This window comes from Cololabis saira, chromosome 6 (genome assembly GCF_033807715.1).
Source record: "Cololabis saira isolate AMF1-May2022 chromosome 6, fColSai1.1, whole genome shotgun sequence".
NCBI classification, from domain to species: Eukaryota; Metazoa; Chordata; class Actinopteri; order Beloniformes; family Belonidae; genus Cololabis; species Cololabis saira.
This window is the reverse complement of record NC_084592.1, coordinates 13277171-13303921: the sequence shown is the minus strand read 5'-3', so window position 1 is coordinate 13303921 and position 26751 is coordinate 13277171. Positions and strand designations below refer to the sequence as shown.

The 26751-nt window shown below is 40.2% G+C and overlaps 2 protein-coding genes across 2 annotated transcripts in view; one reads left to right on the top strand and one right to left on the bottom strand.

Annotated features, from left to right (window-relative positions):
* The window catches only part of wdr3 (WD repeat domain 3), a 35146-nt gene extending 25590 nt beyond the window's left edge, over nt 1-9556 (bottom strand). Inside the window, exons 1-8 of the mRNA XM_061724405.1 lie at nt 9426-9556; nt 6277-6478; nt 4847-5056; nt 4625-4743; nt 2873-2951; nt 1783-1878; nt 1492-1593; nt 255-356 (exon numbers count right to left, since the gene is read on the bottom strand). Of these exons, the coding sequence (XP_061580389.1) occupies nt 255-356; nt 1492-1593; nt 1783-1878; nt 2873-2951; nt 4625-4743; nt 4847-5056; nt 6277-6450 (882 nt within the window). The 5' untranslated portion in view covers nt 6451-6478; nt 9426-9556. The remainder of the gene's footprint in view (nt 1-254; nt 357-1491; nt 1594-1782; nt 1879-2872; nt 2952-4624; nt 4744-4846; nt 5057-6276; nt 6479-9425) is intronic.
* A 2132-nt stretch (nt 9557-11688) lies between these two features.
* The window catches only part of gdap2 (ganglioside induced differentiation associated protein 2), a 50060-nt gene continuing 34997 nt past the window's right edge, over nt 11689-26751 (top strand). Inside the window, exons 1-7 of the mRNA XM_061723312.1 lie at nt 11689-11888; nt 13397-13605; nt 19320-19459; nt 22792-22945; nt 24385-24473; nt 25463-25539; nt 25966-26125. Coding sequence (XP_061579296.1) covers nt 13430-13605; nt 19320-19459; nt 22792-22945; nt 24385-24473; nt 25463-25539; nt 25966-26125 — 796 coding nt within the window. The 5' untranslated portion in view covers nt 11689-11888; nt 13397-13429. The remainder of the gene's footprint in view (nt 11889-13396; nt 13606-19319; nt 19460-22791; nt 22946-24384; nt 24474-25462; nt 25540-25965; nt 26126-26751) is intronic.

The following is a 26751-nucleotide window of genomic DNA, read 5'->3' as shown; positions in this document are numbered from 1 at the left end:
AAACACAATGAGCTGCTTCAGTTGATCTGCTCCAGGCCAGGTTCAGGTTTCCAAACATCTGTTGCCATGGTGATACAAGCCCAGAGTTCAACCTGATGTCACCGTGGCAACTCACCGATCCTGCTCCGGAGTGCAGAGCGTGGGAGTTTGCCACCTGGTTAAATTCTCTTTTTAAATTGAGATATTTGCCATATTTATGAGACTTTCTTCTCCGTGTCTTCCGGCAGGTCCTGACGGAGAACTGGGACACTCACGTGGCAGGCGATGGTCCGGGCCCTGGCGTCGGCTGTCAGCGACACCACGCGGTCCCTGGCTTCCCGCAGGATGGAGCCGGCCTTCTTGCAGCTCAACATGCGCTGAAAAGTGACACGGATTAAACCCCAATACGAGCAAAACTCGTGAAAGCACACAGTTGAAATTAGGGCTGCAGCTATCGAATATTTTAGTAATCGAGTATTCTACTGAAAATTCCATCGATTAATCAGATAAAACATATTTTTGTTTAGTTAAAGAGCAATTATAAATATACATAAGATATTAGATGTTAATTGACATTACTAAGACTAAATTATATAATCCAGTAGGTTCATGGCTGTGCATTTAAAAACCCTGAACTTACACCAGTCGACCAAATTCACTGATTCACTCAAAAAACTAAGGATCTTACCAAGAAATGTTCTTATTTCTAACCTAAAAATGCCATTACACCTGATAACACACATAACTTAAAATGTTAGGTGTTTTTCCCACGTGTTTCAATTGAACTTTCATTTGCGTCAAGCAAATTTTAAGTTTTAGTTAAGTTTTAAGTTAAAGTATAAGATTTTGAGTTTTGACAGTGTTCAAAATAAAATGATGAGACCTGCTGTATTGGAGCACATTAGACACCAGTGCTGCTTGTTTTATCCATGAATGACTACAGAGCTAAAATTGAAAACTACCCAGTTAGCTATATAACGTTTTTATTTTTCTGACATTTTTTGCCTTTTATTTTAATTAAAACTGTAGCGGGAACAGATGTTTAGAGGAACCTATGTATGTACCGGGTTAGAGGGGGAACATATAGGAGAACGGACCAGAAAAATATAGCGTGGACTGAAAATAAAAGTTAAGCACTGAGCTACATGTGTCTCCCATCGGGGCCATTGCAGACTTCTTCTTAACCTTTATTTCACCAGGAAATGAAACTCATTGAGATTAAAAATCTTTTTTACAAGAGGGTCCTGGTCAAGACAGGCAGAAAACCAGACTGCCTGAGCACGGCATTTTACTAAAACCAAACAAATCCGCCACCTCTTTCTTTTTCCTTTACGTGCGCGGCGTCAGCCCGTTGTGCCGCATTAAATGTAGTCCGGGTGAAATACCTGCTTTGAGCTGCAAAATTAAACGATTCCTCGAGGCAGAGAAAATTCCTCGATCATTTTTTGTAATCGAATTATTCGAGGAATCGTTTCAGCCCTAGTTGAAAATAAACCAGAAGGACTTTTGTACCTCTTCAAGACTCTCATCCTCTCCTTGCTCCTCATCTTCGTCAGCATCATCCTCCAGCAGAGTTTTCCCCCTCTTCTCCTTGGGCTCGCCCTCGGCCTTTTCCTGCATTTATCACAAGTTTGGATAATTCATTCCACCTTCATAGGTTCCATAAATGGGTTTTGTGTCATTAGTCAGGAAGCAGGAACGCGGTTTAACAAACGCAGGACATCTTTCAGGAACGAGCAGCCTGAAAGTGGCCCATTCAAGGAAGATATCAAGATTCTTTTCTTGAGTCCTCCTCCTCCTCACCTCCTCCAGGTATCTGATGTCCCAGGCCCGGAGCTCGCTGTCAGCCGACCCCGTCAGCAGCCGCTTCTCCTGATTCAGCAGCACCAAGCCCCACACCTGCAGGAAAACACACAACGCCATACCGATGACTGGCCCATCCCTGCAGGACACCTCCACCTCTCACCACTGAGACACAGGCTTTTATCTGTGCTGTGAGTCGCTGATCAAAACTGTGGGAGGACCAGTGTTTCTCAAAAACATCACTTGTGTTTTCATACCTTTTCTTCATTTCTGGATGAAATGATGAATAAATGATTACCGTAATATCAAGTCTGAAAACTGAAATGTCTCATGTTTACTGTCTGGGCTGTCGTAATATCGCTCTCTAAAGAAAGTGGGATACTATTCAAATCACACATACTTACATTTGTTTTTATGGTCTTTTATTTTTTTTATTTTATTTTTAATGCCATGAAACAGCAGGTATCCTAAAATATGAACTTGCACATAATTACAGAATCCTATAAAAAAACAACAGCAAGCTCAACTACTAAAACTAGGATTCTTTTTTGATAAAAGAGTATCTATAATTTCAAAATAAGTGAGGAGAAATCAACTTTATTTGGGAATTTATTGAATATTACGAACAACAGAAACCAAAGCATGCATCATTTAGTTAATAACTTTAATTAGTCAATCTCCCTTTGAGGATTAATAAAGTATTTTCTGATTTTCAATTGAATTTGTTTGAAATAAAAAAGCTGCATTTTAGTTTTAAAATTAGCTTTAATAAGGAGGGCTAGTGAACTAATGAAGATGAAAACAACTCACTACACATCCAGACAGATCAATAGGGAGGAGGGGGCGAGTGGACGAGGTGGTCATGTGACTACACAGTGGTATGCTAGCAGAGTATTTTAGTACTTGAACACACAGTAATAGTAATAACATGATTAAACTGATAGGGTCTTTGATTAACTGCCCAGCTCTAGCCCGGGTCCGCCCCCAAATTCCAGTCTGCTCTGATATTTATTATGTTCAGATCGTCGGTATTCTGTAAAAGATCCTTGAGTGGCCGAGTTATTAATACTCGGATCATTATGACTCTCACCTCGCTGCGATGGCCCACCATGGTCTTGAAGCAGTGCTGCGTGTCCAAGTCCCACCACTTCACAAAACTGTCCTTGGAGCTGCACACAAGTGGAAAACACACACACACTTGCTCTGAAAACTGATAGACGGGACCTCGACTGATATGACATGTTTGGCTGTTTCCATTGAGATGTCTTTGTTTTTAATACGTTTCAAGAAAATTCTTTAATTTCTTGTCATGTCAAAGTGAATGGTGGAAGGCAGCGATGTGAAACGGTTCAGGTGTGTGGACCCAGCGGTGTGATGAATGTTACATATGTTAAGCCCAGGTTTGAACCCAGGCGCAGCAGAAGTGCTGAAGGCAGCAATAATGAGGTTACTGGAAATGCAGAGCGACATGAAGAAGATCGGAGAGGTGGAACGCAAGTGTAAGGGCCAATCCCAATACTCCCCCTACTTTCTACCACTAGCCCTCCCTCACTACCACTACCCCTAAAAAAGAAGCCACAGATTTTAGGGCACTTGTAATCTTCCCTAGGCCCTGTCCCAATACTCCCACTCCCCTTACTTTTCAGCACCGCCCCCTAAATTTTGCTTGCTCCGTCACTGCGTGGTTTACGTTCAGGTACGTAAGCGACTGCGTAGTTACGTTTGCACATACGTCACACCATATCATGAAGCCAAGAGGCAAAAGCTGTTTTAATTTCAGCTGTAGATCCCCAACCTGGGCTCAGTTTATCCAAATATCCCGGGGAGAAACCTGCAGCTCTGTGGAGAATTACCGCTGGCTGAAATAAATCATTTAGGAAGATAAATGTTGGTTTAATAGATGAAATCTAACAGTTGTAGCTACGCCTGTTAAGAAATTTGCTCCGAAAATTTCGGGATCAAAACTGCCTGCCTGCCGGCTCGGGAGCTGATTTATGGGTCTGCGTTACACCAACACAGAGCCTACGCCGTAGGCTCTGTGTTGGTGTAACGCGGACCCATAAATCAGCCTTTATTCTGGCGAAGTTTGAAAAAGACTTTGCAACAACGGGCAAGCGAGTGATTATATACATTCACAGAGTGAATATTATGAAAGTAAAATATATATTTCTCGCTAGAAATGTAATCAAAATGCATTTTTATGCAGAAACTAACTCAAAATATTGATTTTATTCACTAAAAAATAAGAAATGTCTGCCATGTTTTTTTTTTAATTCAGTCCGCAAATGACGACGAAAAGCATTCTGGGAAATTTTTCTGGCCCTCGGTCAACTAGGGTGTATCTGAAATCCCTCGCTCTGAAGGGCCAGATTGATGCCCCCTAGACCTTGATATGTGCACTCCCCCTAGATGCAAAGAGGAATTGGGACACCACTACCCTCACGGGAACGTGCAAAATTTAGGGGTAGGGCTGAAAAGTAGGGGTAGGGGGGGGGATTGGGACAGGGCCTAAGTCAGTCTACGAGGGAGTTAAACAGCTGCCCTTCAGTGCTGATGAAGAAGAGTCGTGAATGTATAGCAATCCTTCGGTGAGTAGCTCTTTAACGATTTCAGAATGATGAAGAAGCCGCTACAACTCATGTTTTCCTAATACCACAGTTAGTATAACATAACATAATAAACTGCATTACCTTGCCAGCTGTTATAATAACAGTGACACCAAGATCAACAGCCACTGCAATAATGTGGTGGTTTTTTAAGATAATTGGGATCATTGTAGACCAAAAAGCTAAGTTTGATCAATTATTATCTGTATGTTAGGGTTAGGTAGGAGGTGTGACACCTTGTGACGAGGAGGTTTTTCCCCTTCAGGAACAAGGCCTGCGTGACAGCGTCTTTATGGCCCTTCAGCCTGTACAGCCCACACTCGTTGATGATGTCCCACACGATCACATCTGTGTCCTGACAACGGAGAGAAGTACAGTCACAACCTGCTAAAGCAGCAGCAGAATTCATACCCCCCCACCAAAAAAAGAGAGAAAAAAGGGAGAACATTTTGTCTTACCTTGGAGCCGGTCACAAGCCGCGCCCCGAGCGCATCGTACTTCATCACGGTGACACCAGACTTGTGGCCGTTGAAGGAGACGTTACTTTCCCCGTTCAGCAGGCTGAAGATTTTCACGGCACCGTCCTCGTAGCCCACGGCGATGTGGACGCCATCGGGAGAGGGGCAGAGGAAGCTCACCTCGTGTTTCAGGCCCCGCAGGATCAGGACCTGGATAGGAAGACGGAAACAGTTAGGCTGTTTTTTTTCCCTTCTTTTATTACTTACATTTTTATTGAGTTTTTACATGTATGTAGGCAAAACCAACAAGGTACACGTTTATAAACTTACACTTACAAACTGTCTGGAGATACTATTATTCAGTCCACTGTTCTATTCTCTATTGGTTCAGTTGGTGTCACATCTCATATATACAGGAAAAATTCAGAAAATTAGAATATTGTGATAAAGTTATTTATTTTCTGTAATGCAATTAAAAAAAACAAAAATGTCATACATTCTGGATTCATAAAAAAATCAACTGAAATATTGCAAGCCTTTTATTATTTTAATATTGTTTATCTTTTTCTAGTTTAAGATTAAGATTCCCAGAATATTCAACATTTTTTGAGATAGGATATTTGAGTTTTCTTAAGCTGTAAGCCATTATCAGCAATATTAAAATAATAAAAGGCTTGCAATATTTCAGTTGATTTGTAATGAATCCAGAATATATGACATTTTTGTTTTTGTAATTGCATTACAGAAAATCACAATATTCTAATTTTCTGACAGTCCTGTAAGTTCCATTTTTCCCCAGTTTTTTTTAAAATACATTTTCTTTTAAGTCTCAATCGGTATGTACATTTTTCCATAACAAGGATTTCCTGGACAGTTTCCTACCACTGCTCCTGTTTTGGAGTTTTGAGATTGAGCCAGTTTCTTGTGACCGCTTTCTTACTTGCGACTAACATTTTGGTCAAGTACAAACCTTCTTTCATTATAACCTTCTCAATATCACCCAGATACATCACTGGACAGGTATTTGGGATTTCATATCCCAAGACATTTTTTACAACTGAGTTAATATTTTGCCAGTATATCCTCATTTGTATAAACTTCCAGAAGACGTGTGTATGATCTGCCTCCACACTCCCAAATAATCTGCAGCAGTCTTGTCGTATAGCGAGTTGCCTAGATGTTATCTTTGGCGTTATAAAATAGGGATTTAGGTTCTTCCAGCAGAAGTCCCTCCATATTAATGAACTTGTTGATGTACATTGTGTTTAACACATGTGGTACCACTCCGCCTCTTGCATTTGGATTTTTAGTAGTACTTCCCATTTCTCTTTTATATAAAGTGTTTATTATTATGCTGATTATTATGCTGCTTTAAAAGCTGCACGACTGAACTCTCCCTCTAGCGCTGGAAGAAGACGTTCAGGTCTCACCTTCTCGGCTTTTCGGACATCCCAGATGAAGACGTGCTCACACGCGGCCACGGCCACGAAGCGGCCCTTCTCCCCTCCTCGCAGGGTCACGTACGTGATGTTGGCCTTCTGGCTGCCGATCACTCCAAACACGGCAGTGGCAGCGTAGCGCAGGTACTGCTTGGTCAAACCCATGACCGGCGGCCGGTGGTGACACGGAGCTCTGTTTCAGAGGAACAGCAGAGACTGAATCCATGCAGCATGTGAGCTCAGAGACACACAAACATGTCTCTTTTCAATCCACCTGTAACAACCAGTTACCTGCTCCCCAAAACGCCTAAACTAGAACCACACACAGATGCCACATCTGACCTTGGCCGGGTTTCCCAGATCAGTTAAGTAGTTCTTAACAGCGAAAGACTTCTTTCAAACCTTCTTAAGGAGCCTGTGAAAGAAAATCGCGTTTCCCAGAGTCGCTCTTAGCTTAAGTATCTCTTTCATTAAGAAGGAAATGAAAGATGCTGCTGACCCAGTCTTTACAACCATCTTAGTGAACAAAGACTCACAGATCCAGCCGCGTCAGGCAAATCAATATCACACCAAGCAATGAGATATTAAAACAATGCACCCCGCACAAATTTTGATCTATTTTATACTTTAGATTTATATTGTTTAGCATTTATTGGTGACAGCAAAGGGGGAAAAAAAAGAAAAATAAGGAATAACAAGTGTGTTCCTGTATATGCTTTATGCATTACGCACAAATAAAACGATCATCATGAATATCATTTATTTGATAATTTGGCTGCTATACAGCATGTTCTCGCTGCAAATCAACCGCATCGCCGTGCGCGAAGCAGAACTGTTTTTATGAACGCATTCGTGCGTCAGCACTTCAATCCCCTGGACGTGCTGTGTCGGACCGGGCTGTCAGGCAGCCGTGACACCTGCGCCGTGCCCGAGCCCGAGCGCACCTATGTGATGACAGGGAAGCAGCAGCTGATCAACGGGATCCTTTGATGAATCGTTCATTACAGTCTCAAATATAATCAATGGTGTCGGTTTATATTAAAGAATCTTTTTGCCCAGAAGAAAAAAGAGCGAAGACAACGACCCATAACTATTTTCTTCTCTTGAAAAAACCCACCTGCCGACTCGCGCTGTATACAGCGCGAGTCGGGATGCCGCATCATTCAGAAGAGGAGGAATACGTGCGAGGCGGGGATGATCTCTGCAATCTGAAGCCCTCTATAATTGTAAAAAGAATTTCACTTATCACGGGTTCTTTTTGGAACATAACCCCTGCGAAAAACCAGGGATTGCTGTAATTCCACGTTGCGATTTGCAAAACTCGCCTTCTCTTGGCTCATGTTTTTGAATGCACACACACGCCCACCCCGTTTCCTCCCGGTTTCTGCGTGTGGGGAAAAAAAGCCTCACTGTAGCCAGAAATAACGGAGTAACGCACCGTTTGGATGAAAAAGGGTCATTGAATTATATTTATCATCTTAATTTTTTATTATAACGCACAGGCAGCAGTGAATTAGTGCGTTAGGCAGCAGTGCTGCGTGTGAAAATGCGCTGATAGTGATCGGTGATCGATTTGCCTGGCATCGATTCATTTGGTTTCAGAACCGGACAGCTGCTCCAAAGAGCGTCTGAAAGAGCGAAACTAAAGGACGGTGTTAAGAAGTCATCTGGGAAACACCCGTATCTTAGGGTTCTCTCTTAGTTCAAACCTTCTTTGAACCTCTCTTAAATCCTTAAGAGAGGTTGGATCTGGGAAACCCGGCCCTTGTTTTGCTCTCGACTAGCATCAATCCAAGTTGCAGAAATATTGATGTAACTTTTTATTATCATCCAAACCATTTTACAGCTGATAATTTTCTATCTCATTCATAAAAAAATGTATGAATATATACATTTTAAAAAGGCACTTATGTACTAATGACGTCTTTATTAGACTTGCGTAATTCACTGTACGCCTGCTGGAAGCAGCAGGTCCTCTTATGGACATGGAGGCTAAATCACTGTTATGACACAACAGAAGGACAGGAGACATCTAGACACAGCTTCCTAAAAGTAAACAAATATTCCTTAAAATGAAAATTCCAACTTATATTTTAAAATGAAAATTACATTTAAGGGGAAAAAAGGTCTGCTTCAAGCAAACAACATGTTTACACTTAATTTACAATCCAATTAAACAAACTCCTTTCATACTCAGAACATAAATATAAATTTAACTGAAAAGAAATAAATATTATCATGATTTGCTATGTTATACTGGATGCCATGTATTCTTAAAATAATCCAAAAATCTTAATGATTGGTTTTGATTGGGCTGGCCCTGTAAATGATGTTTAAACCCAAACACCATGATGATCTGAGGTGGATCAGTCTGAGACAGAGATCCATTAGCTGTCAGTGTTTGATCTGCATCATTAACTCGTGTGTATTAGTATTACAAGTATTAGTGGTGAAGGTTTTAACCAGAACTCTTGTTATTTGTGTACATTTACCAGGCGTGGTGTTTCTATTACCCCTTCTTTAGCAGCATTTTCAAAAGCACCACGATGGCAGTTTTGTTTTTTTTTTTGTACAGACGACTAAACGGTTTTCTGTTAGATATCACATAACACTATGTGAACATTAAATAAAAGCATACAACATTAGATTCAGGCTTTTACTCAGGGATGACAGAAAACACGCAGTAGGTTAAACATGGGGATTGTGATCTTTAAAAATCACATGTGGTTGCATTAAATGGCATTCCGTCTCTATGAATATGGATTAACTGTCTGATTTTCTCTTGTGCAGCAAATATATATAATAATATTCTCTTGAAGTTCTTTGGGTAAGCTAATAAGTATTATTTAGTTTACATAGTACGGGGACCATTCGTTTTATTACACAAAACCGTCCTCCGGAACAGAGTCAGCGGTTCCAACACTGTAATCAGCCGGAGAGGTGTTTAACTCCGCCCGCTCAGACTTGCAACACAACAGATCGAGTGCACCCATCTACTGCAGCCGACTGCTCGTGGACCCACGTGGTAGTATTCTGGTCTAAGTAAACCCCACAAAACACACCAACACGTACTTCAACGTGAATGTTCACTTTCATTTCATTTCAGCAGCGCTGGTGTTTAATGAGGATGTTGTTCTTACCTGTAAACTGCACTGGCGACCCTCACAGTTATCAAGCTAAGCTGTGTTGTCTTCCTCACGCTGCCGCTTCACACTCAGACCACAACAATCGAACACCGATCTGGGGGTCCAGATCATGGATGTATTCAGGTCCAGATGTGTGTGCGAGTTCACTTTTCTGTTGCTTTTGTCTGAGACAGAAAGCAAAAAACTCGTCTTTATGAAACCATGTTGGTTTATAGATTTTTAAACTATGAATAGTAATTTTGACCGGTTGCAAATATATATATATTTAATATATTTTTTTCTGTTGGATATGTTTAGCTCACACTAACTGGTTTTGCAGTTTACGTAAATAAACTTCCCCAAACCGCCTACAAAAGAGGAGAGGATGACGCTGAAGTTGGTCTAAAATACAGCGGAACGGTCCTTTAGTCTTTAATCTTCTGGTGAATCGGAACCTAACTTCAGCGCCACCTACAGAGGAAGTGTTCTTTTGTTTGGTTTTTTTAATCTACTAGTCAGGTGATGAGGAACTGATAATAGTTTAGTCAAAACTGACAGACGCAGCAGGGACCGGAAGCTCCGGTTTTTCCTGCCAAAACAAAAGCACAAGTTTCAACAAATAAAGCTACGTCAGTTATCGTCACATGACAATTTGTCAGCAATAATACTTTAGTACTGTGGACCACATGAATCATGTTGCAAGTATAGACATGCTTTTGTAACAAAACAACTGTGGTAATCACATTTCAGTATGCAGCTTGCAAAGGTTTTACGTTGAATTGTAATATTTGGTTTATTTTTAAAACCTGCACTGCACACACTGACCATGTAATTTAATTACAATAACAGACGTGATAAAGTTAAGGGTGTTCAATATATATATTTGATTTCAGTTATAATATACAGGATAAGCCTGCAGGGTTGTTTTGTCACATTTGTCACTGATCAGATTTGCTTCAAAAGAGGTGTTGATTTCCACTCTCACCTCACAGCAAGAAGGTTATCAGTTAAAACTTTTGATGTCTGTCCATCGTCTGGATTTTAGAGCTTCTCTTGGACAACTGACCAATCAATCACATAAAGCAGTATTTTCTGCTTTATTGATGATTGGCACTAATCTTTCTTTTTTTTTCCTACTTTAACAGGTCGCTTCATTTATTGAGATTGACTTACTGCCTTGTGCTTTATGTCTGTTACAGTAAAACTGGAAAGTACATTGTTGGCACGTTTTGGTTTGGAAGTGACACCCCAAATGAACAAAAAAAAGTAAAAAAAAAAAAAAAAAAGAAATAAAGGTTTTAAGAGAAAACACAATTTAGCTGTTGATCACAATTACATTTGTGATAAATCAGTTAAAATCCCTGATTGTCAGAGAGATACTGAAGCAGGTAGATAGTGTGAGAGGCATATACATAATGACTGTAGTATAAACAGTACTCGAGTTGTAAAAAAAAATCAGGGGGGGTGGTGGATTTTATCATATGGGGACAGATAATTTGTACTGATTACAAATAATATAATATATTACAAATAATAGCACTGACCAAAACACCTGCAGAAATACTGCAGGAATGACATAGCAGCAGTTAAATGCAGCCTTCTGTAAGCTTTAAATATCCACTGGACTTACATCAAATACATCAAAAGTTTAAACACAACAATAAAAAACTGTTTTCTGAACGTATCAATATGACTCTGTCCTTCACAGGATAAGTAAAATGGATCACTGCAAAAACTCAAAATCTTAACAAGAATATTTGTCTTATTTCTAGTTAAAATGTCTCATTTTAGTAGAGAAATCTCATTACACTTAGAACAAGACTCATCACTGGAAAAAATAGCAATTTTCACCTGTTTCAAGTAGATTTTCACTCGAAATAAGTAGAAAAATCTGCATCAGTGGAACAAGATTTTTTTTGCTTTTAATAAGAAAATAAATCTTGTCCCACTGGCAGATTTTCCTACTTATTTTAAGTGAAAATTTGCTGGAAACAGGTGAAAATTGTCAAATAAGTTATTTTTCTGGTGTTATTTTTCTGGTGATGACTCTTAATGTTGAAATAGCAGTAAAACCACATTCATTGATGAAATGACATAAGGGATGGAAGGGGGGATGGCAGTTTTATAGGGGGATGATTTTGACCGTTTTTATTTCGGGGGGGGGGATGCCATCCCCCCTCATCCCCTCATCCCCCCCAAACAAACAAGCTTCTTCGGTAACACAGCAACTGGTTTTATTTTGAAATCCGTCCCCGGAAGTGGTTTAGCTCACCACGGCTAACTTGTACATCAGTAAGCAGGTTTTAGCATGGTTGCTAAGTGCATAAACCGGGGTTATTGACACTTTTAACCGTATTTAGTGTGTGTAGATGCGGTATTGTGTCGTTAGTATGAGAGCCCGGAGCTGCTGAGCGGAGGTCGGGATCAGTTCACCCAGGTGTTGATGACATTTCTCTGCGTGGAGCATCTGCTGGTTCGGTAGGTGACGGCTCTCTGTTCACACCAGCACCTCAGTTAGTCTGGATTAAACACACACTCCTCTGGTTTAAACACACACTCCTCTCAGCAGACACCTGTCTAACAGAACCAGAGGGACAGAAAACCCTCTTTCTCCTCCTGGTGACAGCAGGACGGACAGAGACGACAGTCCTGGGGGTTTGACTGTCAAGCTGTCAGTCTGTTTGATGATTAACTGGTTGATATGCGGGTTAAATAATCTCTCCATTTAAGGTAACTCTAGACCCAAATACATTTAATATAGACTAGTTGACCAAGGCACTAATGCTGATGAATGGGTCCAAACATCAACCACACCATGAAGACAGATGGAAAAGACCTTTGTAAAAAGACAAATGACTTGGCAAAATGTTGATTTGAAGTATTATTAGACCTGTTTAAAAACATGTTTTTAAGTTTCATGAGCTCCTATCCAAAAATGGAATGTTTTTAATCTGGACTTTGATTCCCTGGTACCAGAGATGTCATCATGTTTGTATTTAGTAAAAGACAGATCTCATCAGTCCGTTGTACCTGTAAGGAATATGAGACACATAGAAAATACAGATGTCCAATTATATATATATTGCATCAAGAGGGAAAAGGGGGAGGCTATCTTAAATTCAGGTGACTGATAGTTGTAGGGAACAAGGTTTAGTAGAGCCTGGCTGCTCTCTATGGTCCATGTTCTCTTCCTGGAGGGAAACAGGACAGACTGGCTGGACTGGGATGGAAGAGTCACTGCTGTGTCTTTGAACAATGTCTTTGAATGGGAATCACAATGATCTCTCCTGATTGTACCACCGTTTGTTTCAAAGGTGTTGCATTTCTCATATCAGATAGAGATGCCACAGAGAGCACAAATGTTGGTGGGCACGTTCTCAACGATCGTCCCTCTCTATAGTCTCCACACTAGTGTGGTTTATATACAGAAGAGTGATTCTGCATTTCCTATGCAGTCACTTATGTTTGTATTTGATTTACTGGCCTCATCCCTGATCTGTTAACATTGTTAGTACAGGCAGAGATCTTGTCGAGGCTTTTACTCGAGTGTAATCCGGTTAAAGTAGCAACGGTGTTACTGATGACAGCTTGCTATTTAATTAAAGATGTCTAGACTAACTGTTTTAAGTATTCTCCTACCAATTTTTTGCAAAAGAATCCGGTTTTACTGCACTCAGTTTGGCATAATTCAAATATGGATACGTATCTGCAGGAACTTGTACAAATATAAGGCCGCAGCTGGATGTTTAAAGTGATAAAGTGGATTGCTATCTGAAGAAATTGTGTCAAGGGTGCAAAAATAATGTATATGCGTGGGGATTTCTTGAGTCATTCATATGTTGGGATACAATAATAAAAACATACAATAAAAGTTTGGGTTGCATATACATTGGAACAATTACTGGAGAATTGAATGTAAAACCTTTTGTTGTAATTTTAAAGTTCTCTGGGTTTGGTCTTTATATCTAAAACGTGTTTCTGTGCAGCACATCTGCTTTGAGCCCGTGGTGTCGGAGGGGATGGATCCTCTGGGTGCCCGCTCCCAGTTCGTGGATATCCAGACTCTTCCGACATGGCAGCAGCAGCTGATCGAGGACGGTAAAGACAAGACCCGGCTGGACCGGAGCGACAGCCAGCAGGCCTTTCCCTCGCCCTTTCCCTTCAGAGCCGACATCAACCGCAAGATCATCCTCCAGTGAGTCACTCATATGTTTCTCAACATTGTTGATGTGTAAATCTGTCAGCCTCCGTTTTAATGAAACTGACTTCTGTTTTTTTTCATTTCCTTCCTTTCATAAGTGTTTTTGTTTGAGGGAGATATTTTTAACAAGAACACGAGGAAAATTTGGGTTTGATAAAATATTTTTTGGGGTCAGAACTTGTTAATGTTTGTGCTGACTTGCAAAAGCTTTGCTGTCTCATGTTGAAACCGTCCTCCTGTGACAGCGTGATGAGGCCAACACGGGTCATGTGACTCGGCCTGCTTGCACTTTGCTCTCGTATTTTGATTACACTCTCAGATTTTTATTTACATTGAAGTTATTGCGTAAAGGCCCCAGTCCAGGACGTTTTCATGATGCACAAGGAATCAGATTAAATTTCAGATGGGAAGCTGTTAAGATAACTGAATATATTACATTTTGATCATTTGATGAAATTCATTTATCTTTATCACAGTGAGAAGAGCCAACATGATTTACTTCAGTGCTGAACAAACTGGTGAATTGTTGAATTGGAGCTGTATGTTATCTATTAAGGAATATTGCTAACATATATGCATTTCAAATGTCCCTTTTTGGATGAATATTCCAGTTTAAATGAGGCCATTATCTCAGTTCTGTATGGCATTGATTCATGCTGCAAAACAAATTGACCCACACAGCATCAGAATCAAATTCATGTGCTTCAGTCCCCACATGATCCCACAAACATTCTTCCAAAATGTGAATCTAATATGCGAATAAGCAAATGTCACATCACTGGGTATGACATTTGATTGATTTGGTTTCACAGATGAATGTACCTGATGGTGTTTTGTAGAAAGGTCTTGTCAGTACTGAGTCTCAGATCTGATTGCCAACTGAACATGAGTGCGGTTCTTTTTCTGCCCACACCTCCCGTCCTTCTATCTTTGTTTACTAAACGTACTTGGCAGCTCAAAATAATTCGATTTTTTTTTGGTTTGAACTGAAAGCAAAGAGGTTTCTGTGTCCTAAGAGCCAGTTTTGGTAACACATACCAGCTTTTGCTTCTTGTCATACAGCATATCCTCTCTCCTTGCAGCAGCAGGGTTGAGTCTGCTCATCCCAGGCACTTTTTAAATAGGCGTACTGGTGATTGTTGCTACGGTAACAAACTGTAGGTAGTGACAGAAAGAGTGAGATAACAGATGCTTAAATGGGTTTATTCCCCGGAGTGGATGGACTGTTCCTGAGATGGGGAGAGAAGTTCAGTCATCAGATATTGATTCAGAGTACAGTTGCTACTCCTCTACATGGAGAGGTCTGTGCCTCTGGTTAATGTCTCCCTAGGGTGCTGTTCTAGCAGGCCTGTGACACCATAGGGAGACGGTACCGTGGCTGTGCTGGGATGGGAATGCCTGGGTATCCTCCCAGAACAGCTGGAGCAGCTGGCTGGGAACAGGGAGGTATGGGCCTCTCTGACTGTGTTTAATTTGGTTTGAAGTAAACACTTCAGTGTAATGAGGGTCTGTGCAATAGTTCCCACTCATATCACCATCACCCCCACAGCTTATAATGGTATTTCTAGGATTACATGTACAGTATAGACTAGTGGTGGGGGAAAAAAATCGATATTGCAATATATTGTTGCGCTTTCTGTTGCAATAAAATATTGATATTTTAACACACGTAATGGATTTACGCGGTTGTCACCGCACTATTGTTCATGCACTTATTCGGCTCAAAAGTTTGATATGGGCCAAAGTAGACGAAATTAAATAGAAAACATATTAGTTTTTGTTTATTTATTTATTTATAAATGCACTTTCTTTGTACATTGTATAAAGTTTGCATAAGTGGCATAATGCATAACTATAAACGTTTTCCTTTTTATGGGTATTTTTTCTTTTTCAGTCACATATATTGATGAAATTTCTTACAATATATCGAATATCGTAGATATCATGATATTATCGTTATCGTGGGCCACATATCGCCCACAGTATTGAATGGTGAGTTACCCGTATCGTCCCACCCCTAGTATAGACAGTACTGTGATGTTAATTTAACAATTTCCCCTAGAGATGCACTAATTGCAATTTTCTTGGCTGATTTTGATTACCGTTTTTTTTTTAAACACTTTCAATATTCAATTTTTTACAAATATTTAAAGCTCCACAATTGATTGAATATTTTTTATTTTTTTTATTTTGCATATTTCATTATTATTTTCTTTAATTTGTTATAAAATGCATAATAGAAATAGTAGTAATATAGTTATTTGCTGCTATGTATATTTTTTTTATTATGGTAGAAGCATTATATTGTAAACTTTGACTTTAACTTATTAATAGCTGTGATCAGAGTGAAATAGCTTCTCTTCAGCGCTGAACCTTCTATGAAGCACATCCAGCGTGTGGTTGTAGCTAGATACAGTTATAAACAACTGAAGTGGATCAAAATGTTTAATGTGAATCATTATTTTCTTTCATTTTTTTGTAGCATCATGTTTTGTCAGGTCCTGAACTGGAAGCCAGAGTCATTGCTCGTCAGGGGTAGTTTGGCGCGTTTATGTAAATGTAATTTGTAAAATGTATATGCTCACTGTCTGTCTGTGTGTGTTATGTTTATGTGCTCATAATTGTTGATGTCTGTGTGTGCTATCATGTTATAATAAATACCTTCACATCTGGAGTTTGGGGAAACACAATTTCGATTCTCTGTGCAATTCACATTTCATGGTCTGATTGACTATAAAGTTGACTTTGACTTTGATATGTAGTGTAAATGTGTAAATGCTGCCCTTGGCCTGTCCACATGCTCACAGGGACCAGTTCAGACCCAGAACCCCTCTTAAATCCTCTTTGTGGAGGAACACATGACCCTGCAGGGCCTGACTTGGCAGCACTTACTCTGTAGGAGCTTTGTTGGAGCAGCCTTGATCAGGACAAGGCACATGCCTGCCGTGGTAACATGACAGAGCTCAGGAACAACAGAGCCTCAGGCCGTGGCACCTTTTCATCCTGTGACCACTTAGAATGGAAATGTCGTCTCAACAGAGGCCAGTGATCCGGGCTTTTTATAGTCATCAATACTGATCATTTAAGAGGCAAGGAGAGACAACACAACCCGACTTAACTCTACTGTTTCTGCACCTTCTGTACAAGTCGATCAGGTGTGCATGTATCAGCTAAATAAGTGGCCGTAGGTAGGGCATCATAAAGCTCTACGAGTTGAGCAGGGGCTCTATTTACAGAAGCTAAAGTCATTACATCAGACCCGGGTTTAAGTCCTGGCTGGTGATCCTTTCCTGCGCGTCATCCCCACTGTACTTATTATGCATTTTAATTGAAATGTGTTCTGGTAAGTCGGGACAAGGTGTCATATCTGTACACAGAATGAATTGGTGCATTATTATTAGCAATCACCGTCTCGCACATTAGCCAGTCGTATGCGGTCCTTGGTCCTTTTAAAAAATCCACAGCAGAAATCTTGCAGTTGTGTTGTTCCACTTGTCTTTAGCAACAGTTGATTGTGTGATTGTGCATCATGTGGATATCTATTCATTCGTTTATTGTTAATTGTTGTTAGAATAAACTGAATCTTATTAATATTGGTGATCTGTTCCAATACTAAGAACAACATACAGCAGTGAAGCGTAAAAACTTTATAGGCAGTTTCAGATCCCTTTCTCTTTCTTTGGCTCCGTTTTTAAGTTTCCCTGTTTTTCAATTTAAGACAAAGATGGAAACTAAATGAATCATTTTTATCTGAACATTTTGTAAAGAACTTTGCTATTTCAAAGTGAGTGTTACTGTGTTCATTGAGTCATATTGTGATGTTGCATTGTTTTAATGACACTATTGTTTGTTAAATAGTTTTGTGTGAATTGTATTTTATAATAATTTTCTTCATGATTGGACTTTCACCACCACATCAACAGGGTTTCTGCTTCACTGCAGAGCAGCAATGTTTACTTAGCTTTCAGGCCTGCTTATCATCCTGACAGAAATATGTAAACATGATCCTGTTTTCTCTGTGTCAGTTAAAAAATAGTTGCTGAATGGGAAGAAAATGATTAGTTTTATTAGGTGTAGGCCTATTAGACAATTTGATATTTTACTTGACAAGAGGTTTTCAAGTCTTATGACTTGCTAGTGGAGATGAGAGCCGGTGGAACAGGAAATCTGGCTACCAGTTTTTCAGGAAGGGAAGAAAAAATGTTTTCCACTAAAAGTAATGTTGTAGCAGTCTGTCTCTGCTTAAATCACAACCCGGCTCTCACTAACCTCCGAGGGTTAATTTAAAACAGAATCTTTTTGTTCTGGGAGCTAAACTCCAGGACAGACTGGTTGCCTTTAACACTCATTTTTTTCCAAACAAACCCCAAGGCATTGCAGTTCAAAACAATGACTTCACTAACACGGCAAAAGAAGGATTTATAAAAGATAAACATTTAAAGGTTTCTCTGGAGAAAAAAAAACCAACAACAAATCAGCTGATTTATTGCTTCATTGTGAACTTGTTGATATATTTAACAAAGTAAGAACACAAAATTTTACAAAGAGAAAAAAAAAATCAAAAAAAAAAATCATATTTTCTTGTGGGGGGTGGGATTTAAAGATAGAGTACTGTCTAAGTATTTGTACAAACATGCTACGGCGTCTAGAATTATATGTGTATACCCAGCGACACCCCTGACTTGTAGGTTACAAAGGATGGGGATTATTGACATCAACATGCAATATGCTAAACAACAATAAGAAAAAAACACACAATAAAAATCACATTTAAGTAGTAATATACAGTATATGCGAGTTGAAAGTATTTCAGAGAAAGACGCAGTGAAAGAGGATAATTTAATACCAGTTACAGTTGGGGAGAAGTTGCAGTCATCAATATTTCACTTGATTTTGTACTTTAATTGAATTGTTGGTTGACAAAGTTGTGGGATTTCTGTGGGACCATCGAACCGGAGCTGTGACAAAAGGTGTCACTTCTTTCATGTTTCATATTTTGTCCATGACAGGCCAAAACCATGCACTGTATACCGGGCATTGAAATCTCTTTACTTCAACTTAAAGTTCAACAGTTTTTCATACCCTTTTAAATTGTTGAACATTTCTGAATGAGAGCAAACTTTAAAGCCCCTCCGTGTACCACAGTTCTGACCACACAGGGGCAGCATATCACAACAAAGTTCATGTGTCAGCCAGAGTTGTCAATGTTGTATTATGAGACATGCTGGACCGTCTTAACTCATTAACTTTTTTGTCAACGCCAGTATGTATTGCTACATAGAGTAGCTGTAACGTCTCTCCGAGTCATCAGAGGGATTTTTCTTTTCTCTTTAGTCTATTAGTCTTACTACAGCTTTGTAATCCGGTTTAAGCAGAGAGGAGCTGGTGCACTGGTTTTCTTGTTTGCCACTTGTTAATGGTTAAAATGAAATAGCCTAAGTTAAAAAGGTTAATTTGAGTTGAGTTAAGTCACAGGTTACCACCGAGTTGATCAAAGTTACCGTGTAAGTGGCTAAGAAGAGTTGGTGTATCATCAACTAGGTCATCCTGATGAAAATGAATAATTCTTCATGAAATATAGGGTGAATTAGTCAAATAGAAATTCAAAATATGCAATAAACATATGCATTAATACTTCTGGGATTTAGACAAAGTTAAATGACTGATGACTGAATGAACAGGTTGTTTTTTTACTCTTTCTTCAACAGCACCGGTGAAGTTGCCCTGCTGAACTGCACTGCCATTGTGAGCACCAGCAATGAGTCTCTAAACGACAAAAACCCCGTGTCTGAGAACATCACCCAGCTGGCTGGTCCCGAGCTGAGGGAGGATCTGCTCAAGCTCAAAGGTACAGCTCAAGCAGCGGTCTTTCAAAAGGAAACAGGACTTCCAGGAGAAGCTTGAGTTGAGCTTTTCTGCTCTGAGATTCAACTCGCTGCTGTTCAGTTCACTCTAATAGAGTGCAAACTTGTTCCAAAGGACTTTGCACAGGAGAGCAACCCAAGTAATGCCCGACTGTAACGCACTTAATTCCAAATAATGATAATAGTGGCGTCAAAAAATTCAGATTTCATGAAATTCCAATTCCTGGCTAAGGCACCTAACAGAATACATCTAATCCCCCACCCTGATGACACTGGAGAGGAAACAACCTGGTCAACAGGGATGAAAGACCTCTGGCAGAGCCAGTCTCAGGGAGAATTAACTAACTGGGGGGTCTGAGATTACTGGAAAGAGAAACCAGCAAACGCAGAGAGACTGCAGGGTTTTTCCTGCATAGAAAAGTGTGAGGCGCTGCCCTGCCAACATTTTAGCAGAGCAAAACACTATTTTTCACACAGGTGAATTTATATAAAGAACTCCAACTTTTCCTTGGCAGTCGGCTTAACCGATGGTTTGCTGTTATCACTTCCTCATCAAAACCCTGGAGAACATCATCACAAGCCCGGTCCCCGTTCATGTGAACAAACTGAAATCTATTAGATAAACATTACCTAAACCAAGCTAATGAGATTCCTTTTAACATCAAAAACATTTTCAAGCTTCTTTAAAAGAATGCTGTGATCAAATGTATGAAATGCAGGACTGAGATCTAACAGGACAAATATAGACAGAGTAGAACGTCGGAGGCCATGACATGGGGGTGACTTTCACCGGTGCTGTTTGTGTACCGTGATGTGCTGTGAATCCTGACTGCAGCTCTGCAAATACAGGATTTCTCTTTCCACGAGTTTATTTGCCACCTCACAAAATAAAAGACTAGCTTTATTGATGAGTTTAGTCACAGTGATCTTAAAAGCCTCGGGGACACGGCCTGTTGATAAAGATAGATTGATTCAAATCCCAAGTGGAAGAATTAAAGCAACAACTTTCTCAAACAGTCTTGTTGGGGTGGGGTGTAAGACACATGTTGATGGTTCAGAACAGTGTTATCCAACGCAGGTTTGAGATGTTTCCCTCCCTCAGTAGGTTCAAATGGATGGATCATTACCGGCTTGTCATCGAGGTCTGCACAAGTCTGTTAATGATGCTTTTATTCAGGTGTGTTGAAGCAGGGAAACAGCTCAAACCTGCAGGACAGCAGCTCTCGAGGACTGGAGTTGGAAAACACTGGTCGGCTCAAATCAGGCTCAAGAGCCTCCCCTGAAACCGCTTTCCCTTATGGCGCTTTTCCACTAGTACCTACTCAGCGCGCTTCTACCCGCCACGCCCCCGTCTTGTGCTTTTCCACTACGGGCCGAGGCGGGTGGAGCCGTGCCAAGCAGATACTTTTTCTGTATCTTTTCTGCCGAGGTTCTAACCGGGCTGAGCCGGCACTGTATCTGACGTCACCACCCTCCACGGCACCGATTGGTCGGGGGGCCGTCAGACGTTTGAATCAGGAAGCGGGAATCAGCGCGAAAACGACTCGCTGCGATTTTATTATACAGCGCAAACGTCTGTTTGGTGATCCAACTCTGAGGTGCAGATGTTCATAAACCTGGTGCTGAGGAGAGAATTAAAAAAGGGATGTAGACGGGCTGTTTTACTCTCAGCCGCTCGCGGCTCCAGCTGATTTCTCATCAGCGCTGACACAAACAAAGGGGTTGTGCAATCGAGTACGTCACAACAGCTTCACCCCAAACCTGCCCACTTCTCACCTGGCTGTGGAAAAATAAACGGGGACAAAGCGGGTGGAGCCGGGACGATGCGTGATGAGCCGTACCGAAGCGAGTCGGGCTGAGTAAGTACTAGTGGAAAAGCGCCATTACATTCCTGGTCCTGGAGAGGCCTGACCTGCATGTTTTAGAGGTTTCCCTGCAACAGCACACCGGTTCTAATTAATGGTTGTCATTAGCTTGTCATCGAGGTCTGCACAACTTGTTGTGTCATTTGTATCAGGGTGTGTTGATGAACATCAGAAACATGCAGGGCAGCGGCTCGAGGAGGAATGACTCCAGAGTCAGCAGTAAGAAGGATGCTACACGTTTTCCCTCTAATGGAAACAATCTTATTTGTGAAAAAGCTAATGAATTTATTACTACTGACAAAGGAATACTGTACATGACTTAGCATCTTGGTAACCCTGGCAACCATGCTGAAAAGAAACCTGGGGTTTTACTCTCTTTCTTTGATTGATGACTAATATGGTGTTCTAACTTTGCGAAGACCTTTTTTTTATATGTTAAAATGTTAAAAAATGCCAATAAAAGCAGGAGCAACATGTGGACTGCAGCCAGGTTTGGAGATGAAGGAGCCTTGTAAAACACCCAAGTCACCACCGAAAGTGGGAATACAACTGGAAATGAATGAAGATATGCTCCAGACTGCTTTAAATAATTAATGAGCCGTCTAAAATTTCATTTTGTCAGCTCAGACTGCAAGAACAGTGTCATTAATCTAAACAAGAACCATGATTCAGCTGAAGGTGGAAAAGCTGAGTAAATCTGGGAGAACTATAGATAGATAGATAGATAGATAGATAGATAGATAGATAGATAGATAGATAGATAGATACTTACTTACTTACTGTACTTGCATGTCTGGAGGAGACATCCTGAGAAAGAGGAGGGACTCAATTCGAATCTGTCTGCAACATTGAGCCACACTCTCCACAGGACATTGTCATGCAGTCCAGGAGTAAAGCATTTCATGACGTGTTATTGATTTAAGAAATATAAAAGGGTATTAAAAGAATTATGTGCACTGGTAAAATCCAGAAAGTGGGATAAAAAGAAATGTCCTAAAACAGCAAAAGTAAGGAATAAGACAGGCAGACACACGTTAGCACCTCGAGTCAGAAGAGAAAAATGTCATCCGGAGACTAAAATAAGAATAATTTTTCTTCCTGCTCTTTAACTCTACATACATACATACATACATAAAACCGTCCTTTCAGCTTCTGATATTTGGTGCTTTGCAGCAGGTGCATTTGCTCGTTTTCAGTGAAGAGGCAAGAAGATGGACGTAACTCACTTTTTCTTTGTAGAAACATGTTTATAACTATAAATTCTCACATGGCGGCTCTGAAACTGAAGCCCCGTCTCACAGACGTGGAGCTCACTCTCAGTCCTGCCGTGTGGGGCTCATCTTACTGGTCCAGTCAGCGATTATAGCGTAGTCTGATTATCTTAGAAGGTCGTGTTTGTAAAAAGGTGTGGTTTCAGTCGTAATAAAAAGCCTTTTTTCTTTTGTTTCTAGGATGCCGGACTGGGGAGGCGAAGCTGACCAAAGGTTTCAACCTGGCAGCGCGGTTCATCATCCACACGGTGGGACCGAAGTACAAATCCAAGTACAGGACGGCGGCGGAGAGTTCGCTCTACAGCTGCTACAGGAACATCCTGCAGCTGGCCGTGTAAGAGCCGGCAGCTCAAGCAGTCCCTCTGTTTAATGTCCACATGATCAGGCAAAGTAACTGATACGGGATATGAACTCCTCTACCTAAAGTGTGCTGTTCTGTTCTCTCAGATATAACTTTGTGTGATAAACGGTGTGTTGATGGAAGCAGCTAGTGCATCTGGAAGGCAGCGTGGTCGGCCAAAGCTGCAGCTGCTTTCAGGAGTTCATTTACCTAGAATTAGGAACCCAAATAAAGTTGGGTTGCTGTAAAGGGAATTCATTTAGTTTAGTTTAGTTTAGTTTATTTATTTAGCAATATAAGACAAATATGAACAAAAAATGAAAAACAATGAAATAACATGCAAGGAAAGGAAGAAGCCTGGTGGCCTATATAGAATCCTTTCCATATATGAATAAAAAACAAAACAAAGCTACACAAGGGAGAGTAAAAAAACACAAGAAAATGTAACTCAGATCAAATAATGAACATTACAAAGATGAAACAATAAGAAAGTTCTTTAAATGTTTTTTGAATATTGGCAAGGATGGTGATGATTTAAGAGATTTATTGAGTGAATTCCACAAGTTGGGGCCTCTGAAAGTGATGAAAGATTGATGTTTCCATGTTCTACAAAACGGTAAATTAAAATCATCTTTGTGCCTTGTGGCATAAGAATGAATATCGGAATTAACACAAAAGAAATTATGAAAAGAAGAAGGAAGATCTTGTATATCATTTTTAAATTTGAACATAAATAAACATGTTTTAAAAATGTTAATTTTATTGACTGATAATAATGAATAATTAATGAAAAGGGGAGCAGATGGCTCATATCTGTTTGCGTGTGATATCATTCTGAGAAACCTTTTTTGAATTATCAATAATTTATTAATATATGTTGAATGTGTCGAAGCCCAAACAATGTTGCCGTAATTAAGATGAGGGAAGATTAAACTATAATAGAGAGTTAAATGAGAGGAAGGAAGAACAAAAGGACAAACTTTTCTCAAAACACCAAGCATCTTCATAGATTTCATGCATACAGTATCAATATGTTGTTTCAAAGTAGAATCAATAAAATGTCAACTGCAACAGCTAGTCAATCCTCCCCACTTCAGAAAACCTTTTCAGACAAGGTATAACGACTAAAGACACAATTCTTCTATGTAGAATACAGTTGAGGGGGTCGGGGGTTGCAGCGGCATCTGGGTCGTGTGAACCTGTCTTTGGCCAGGACACAAAATGCATATATGAAGTGTTTAGTTAAAACAAGAAAACAACGTTCTTGATGAATGTCTGAACATCACGAGTCTGCTTCAGTGTTTGTATGTGTCTTGATTTGAAGAAATGACAGTTTTGTTTGTGTTTTGTGTTTTTTGGCTGAACCGATCCATCCGTTGTGTTTTGAATGTGGTGTTCGATATGCAACCCATTTACTTTTCTTGTCACGACAGAGAACAATCGATGACATCTGTCGGCCTGTGTGTGGTGAGCACAACCAAAAGAGGCTATCCGCTGGAGGACGCCACACACATCGCTTTAAGTAAGACACACCAACACACGTCAGAAAGAAAACTTGCAGATGCAAGCAGCATTTTATTAACAAAGTATGGATAAACAGACTATCAGTGATTTATCATGTCTGCTATTTTCTGTCTTCTGTTGGACAGCTGTATTCTGTCATCAACTTTTTCAATTATTATACTTAATGGAAACTAAAACTGAAACTGATAAAATAATCTCATTAACTGAAATAAGAATTAAAAAAACAATAACTAACTAACAAAATAGAATTGCGTGTAGAATTAACTTTTTCATTTTTGTTTTGTGCATTGTTCTTTTGTCTTTCTAATGACTAATTCCTTTTTGTAATTCTGATTACTGAAAATAAAGAATAAAAGATTTTAGTCCCCAATGCCACTGTCCTTCGGGGATCAATAAAGTATTTAAAATTTTGAATTGAATTGACCCTAGATTTGTTGTGTTCATCTTTAAGTCAGTACCTCAAAAACTAAACTAAAACTACTGATGCACTTGTGAAACAGACTTACCCTAAACTAAAATAATCAAACAAACTGAAAAACAAAATAAAAATACAAACTATTACAAAAAAATTCTAAACTATTATAACTCTGGTACCGATATACAACTGACCCCTGGGTCTGAAAGGAAAATGGCACAAACGTGACTATTTCATGTTCACGCTGACAATTAAACTCCTTTTAACTTCAGCACAAGTTTTTGACAACAATCTCAACATCTGTGCTTCAGTGTCGCTCAGAAATGCTGCGAGTACAATCAGCCGAACACCTCTGGAGTCTATAAAGTTGTATACAAACAGTAATTCATTGTCATTGTGGCCAGAAGGCAAAAAGGATTCAGTGCAGTGCGGTTGCAGCAGGTTTTGGTAATTACCACTCACTAGTCCTTATTAGCATTCAGCCACTGAAAACACAAATGTTCTTGTACTTGTATAATGGAGTTGTTCTGAAGGGGGTGCTGTAACTCTGTGTTCGTTCGTGTGTTTTCCAGGGACCGTTCGCCGGTTCCTGGAATATCATGGAAACAGCGTTGAGATGGTGGTGTTTGCAGTGTCAGACACAGAGGAGGTTCGTATGACTCTGATATTTGGCTGTTAGAAGTAATTGTATGACAGGTATAGTCAAACGTATGTTTAGGTTGATTTTAGTACATTTAAAAACCAAAAAGTCAATTCCCCAATGTTATTGAGAAGCTGTTAATACATGAACTCCCCTCCAGCTACATCAGCACCAGATGTCAGTACTTTTTCACATGATATTCCATTCAAGGCATTTAAAAACATGAAAGTGACAGAAATAGCAGTTCAAAAGACAGCTGGAAAAAGTTCATACTCTGTTTGCTCACATCTGCACATTTGATTCGTTGCAGATTAGATTCTGTCTGTCATGAGAGCCCGAGTCCACACATGTCTGCTGTCAGGTTTTCCAGTACATGCAGCATATTCATGTGTGCTGATTTGAATATCGATGTGTGTGTTTTTCATTTATTTCCAGCCTGCGTACAAGAAATTACTTCCTCTGTACTTCCCTCGCTCCAAGAGAGAGGAGAAGGCCAGCCTGCCTCTCATCCCAGCCGACATTGGCAACTCCGAGGGTGAACCCGTCGTCCCGGAGAGGCAGATCCGCATCGCCGAGAAACCCGGCAGCCTGGAAGGTACGGGACCTTCTGCTTCCCAGTGTTTGAAAGAGATGCGCTCCACCGACATGTCGGCAACATAAGCAAACACATGCACAGTGTAATAGTTCTCTCCTCCCGGTTGTGTCAACACACTGGAAAAAGAAGAACATGTGTTTTTCTCTAGTTTAATTGTTTCCTTTTATGTCAAGTGTAAGCATCTTAGACTGAAAATACATTTTTAATTAGACGATGAATACAGAACGCAAACTGTTAATAGCTCAAATTGGTCTGTTCTTTGTGGGGAGACGGTGCCAGTCGCTGGTAATGATCTAGTTTACTATGTGGCTAACTTGTCGTCTGCACGGTCGACAAAATTGAGCCAGAATCCCATGAAATGTTCATGGCGTAAAAGTCCGACCCTGCAATAACCCTGGCTGCAACGCAACATCGACAGTCTGTCCCGAGAGAGCCACACACGCAAGCACGCACATGCAGAAAGCATTTTATTTTTGATTCACAACTCTGCAGTGTCGCACACAACCAGGTGGTACGACCGCACAAAGCTTGGCATGAAACCTGCCCAGTATAAAACTAAATCAATAAAAAAAGTCAACGCTTCAAATGGCAGGTGAACAAAGCAACTGCAGCCTCAAACCAGCAAA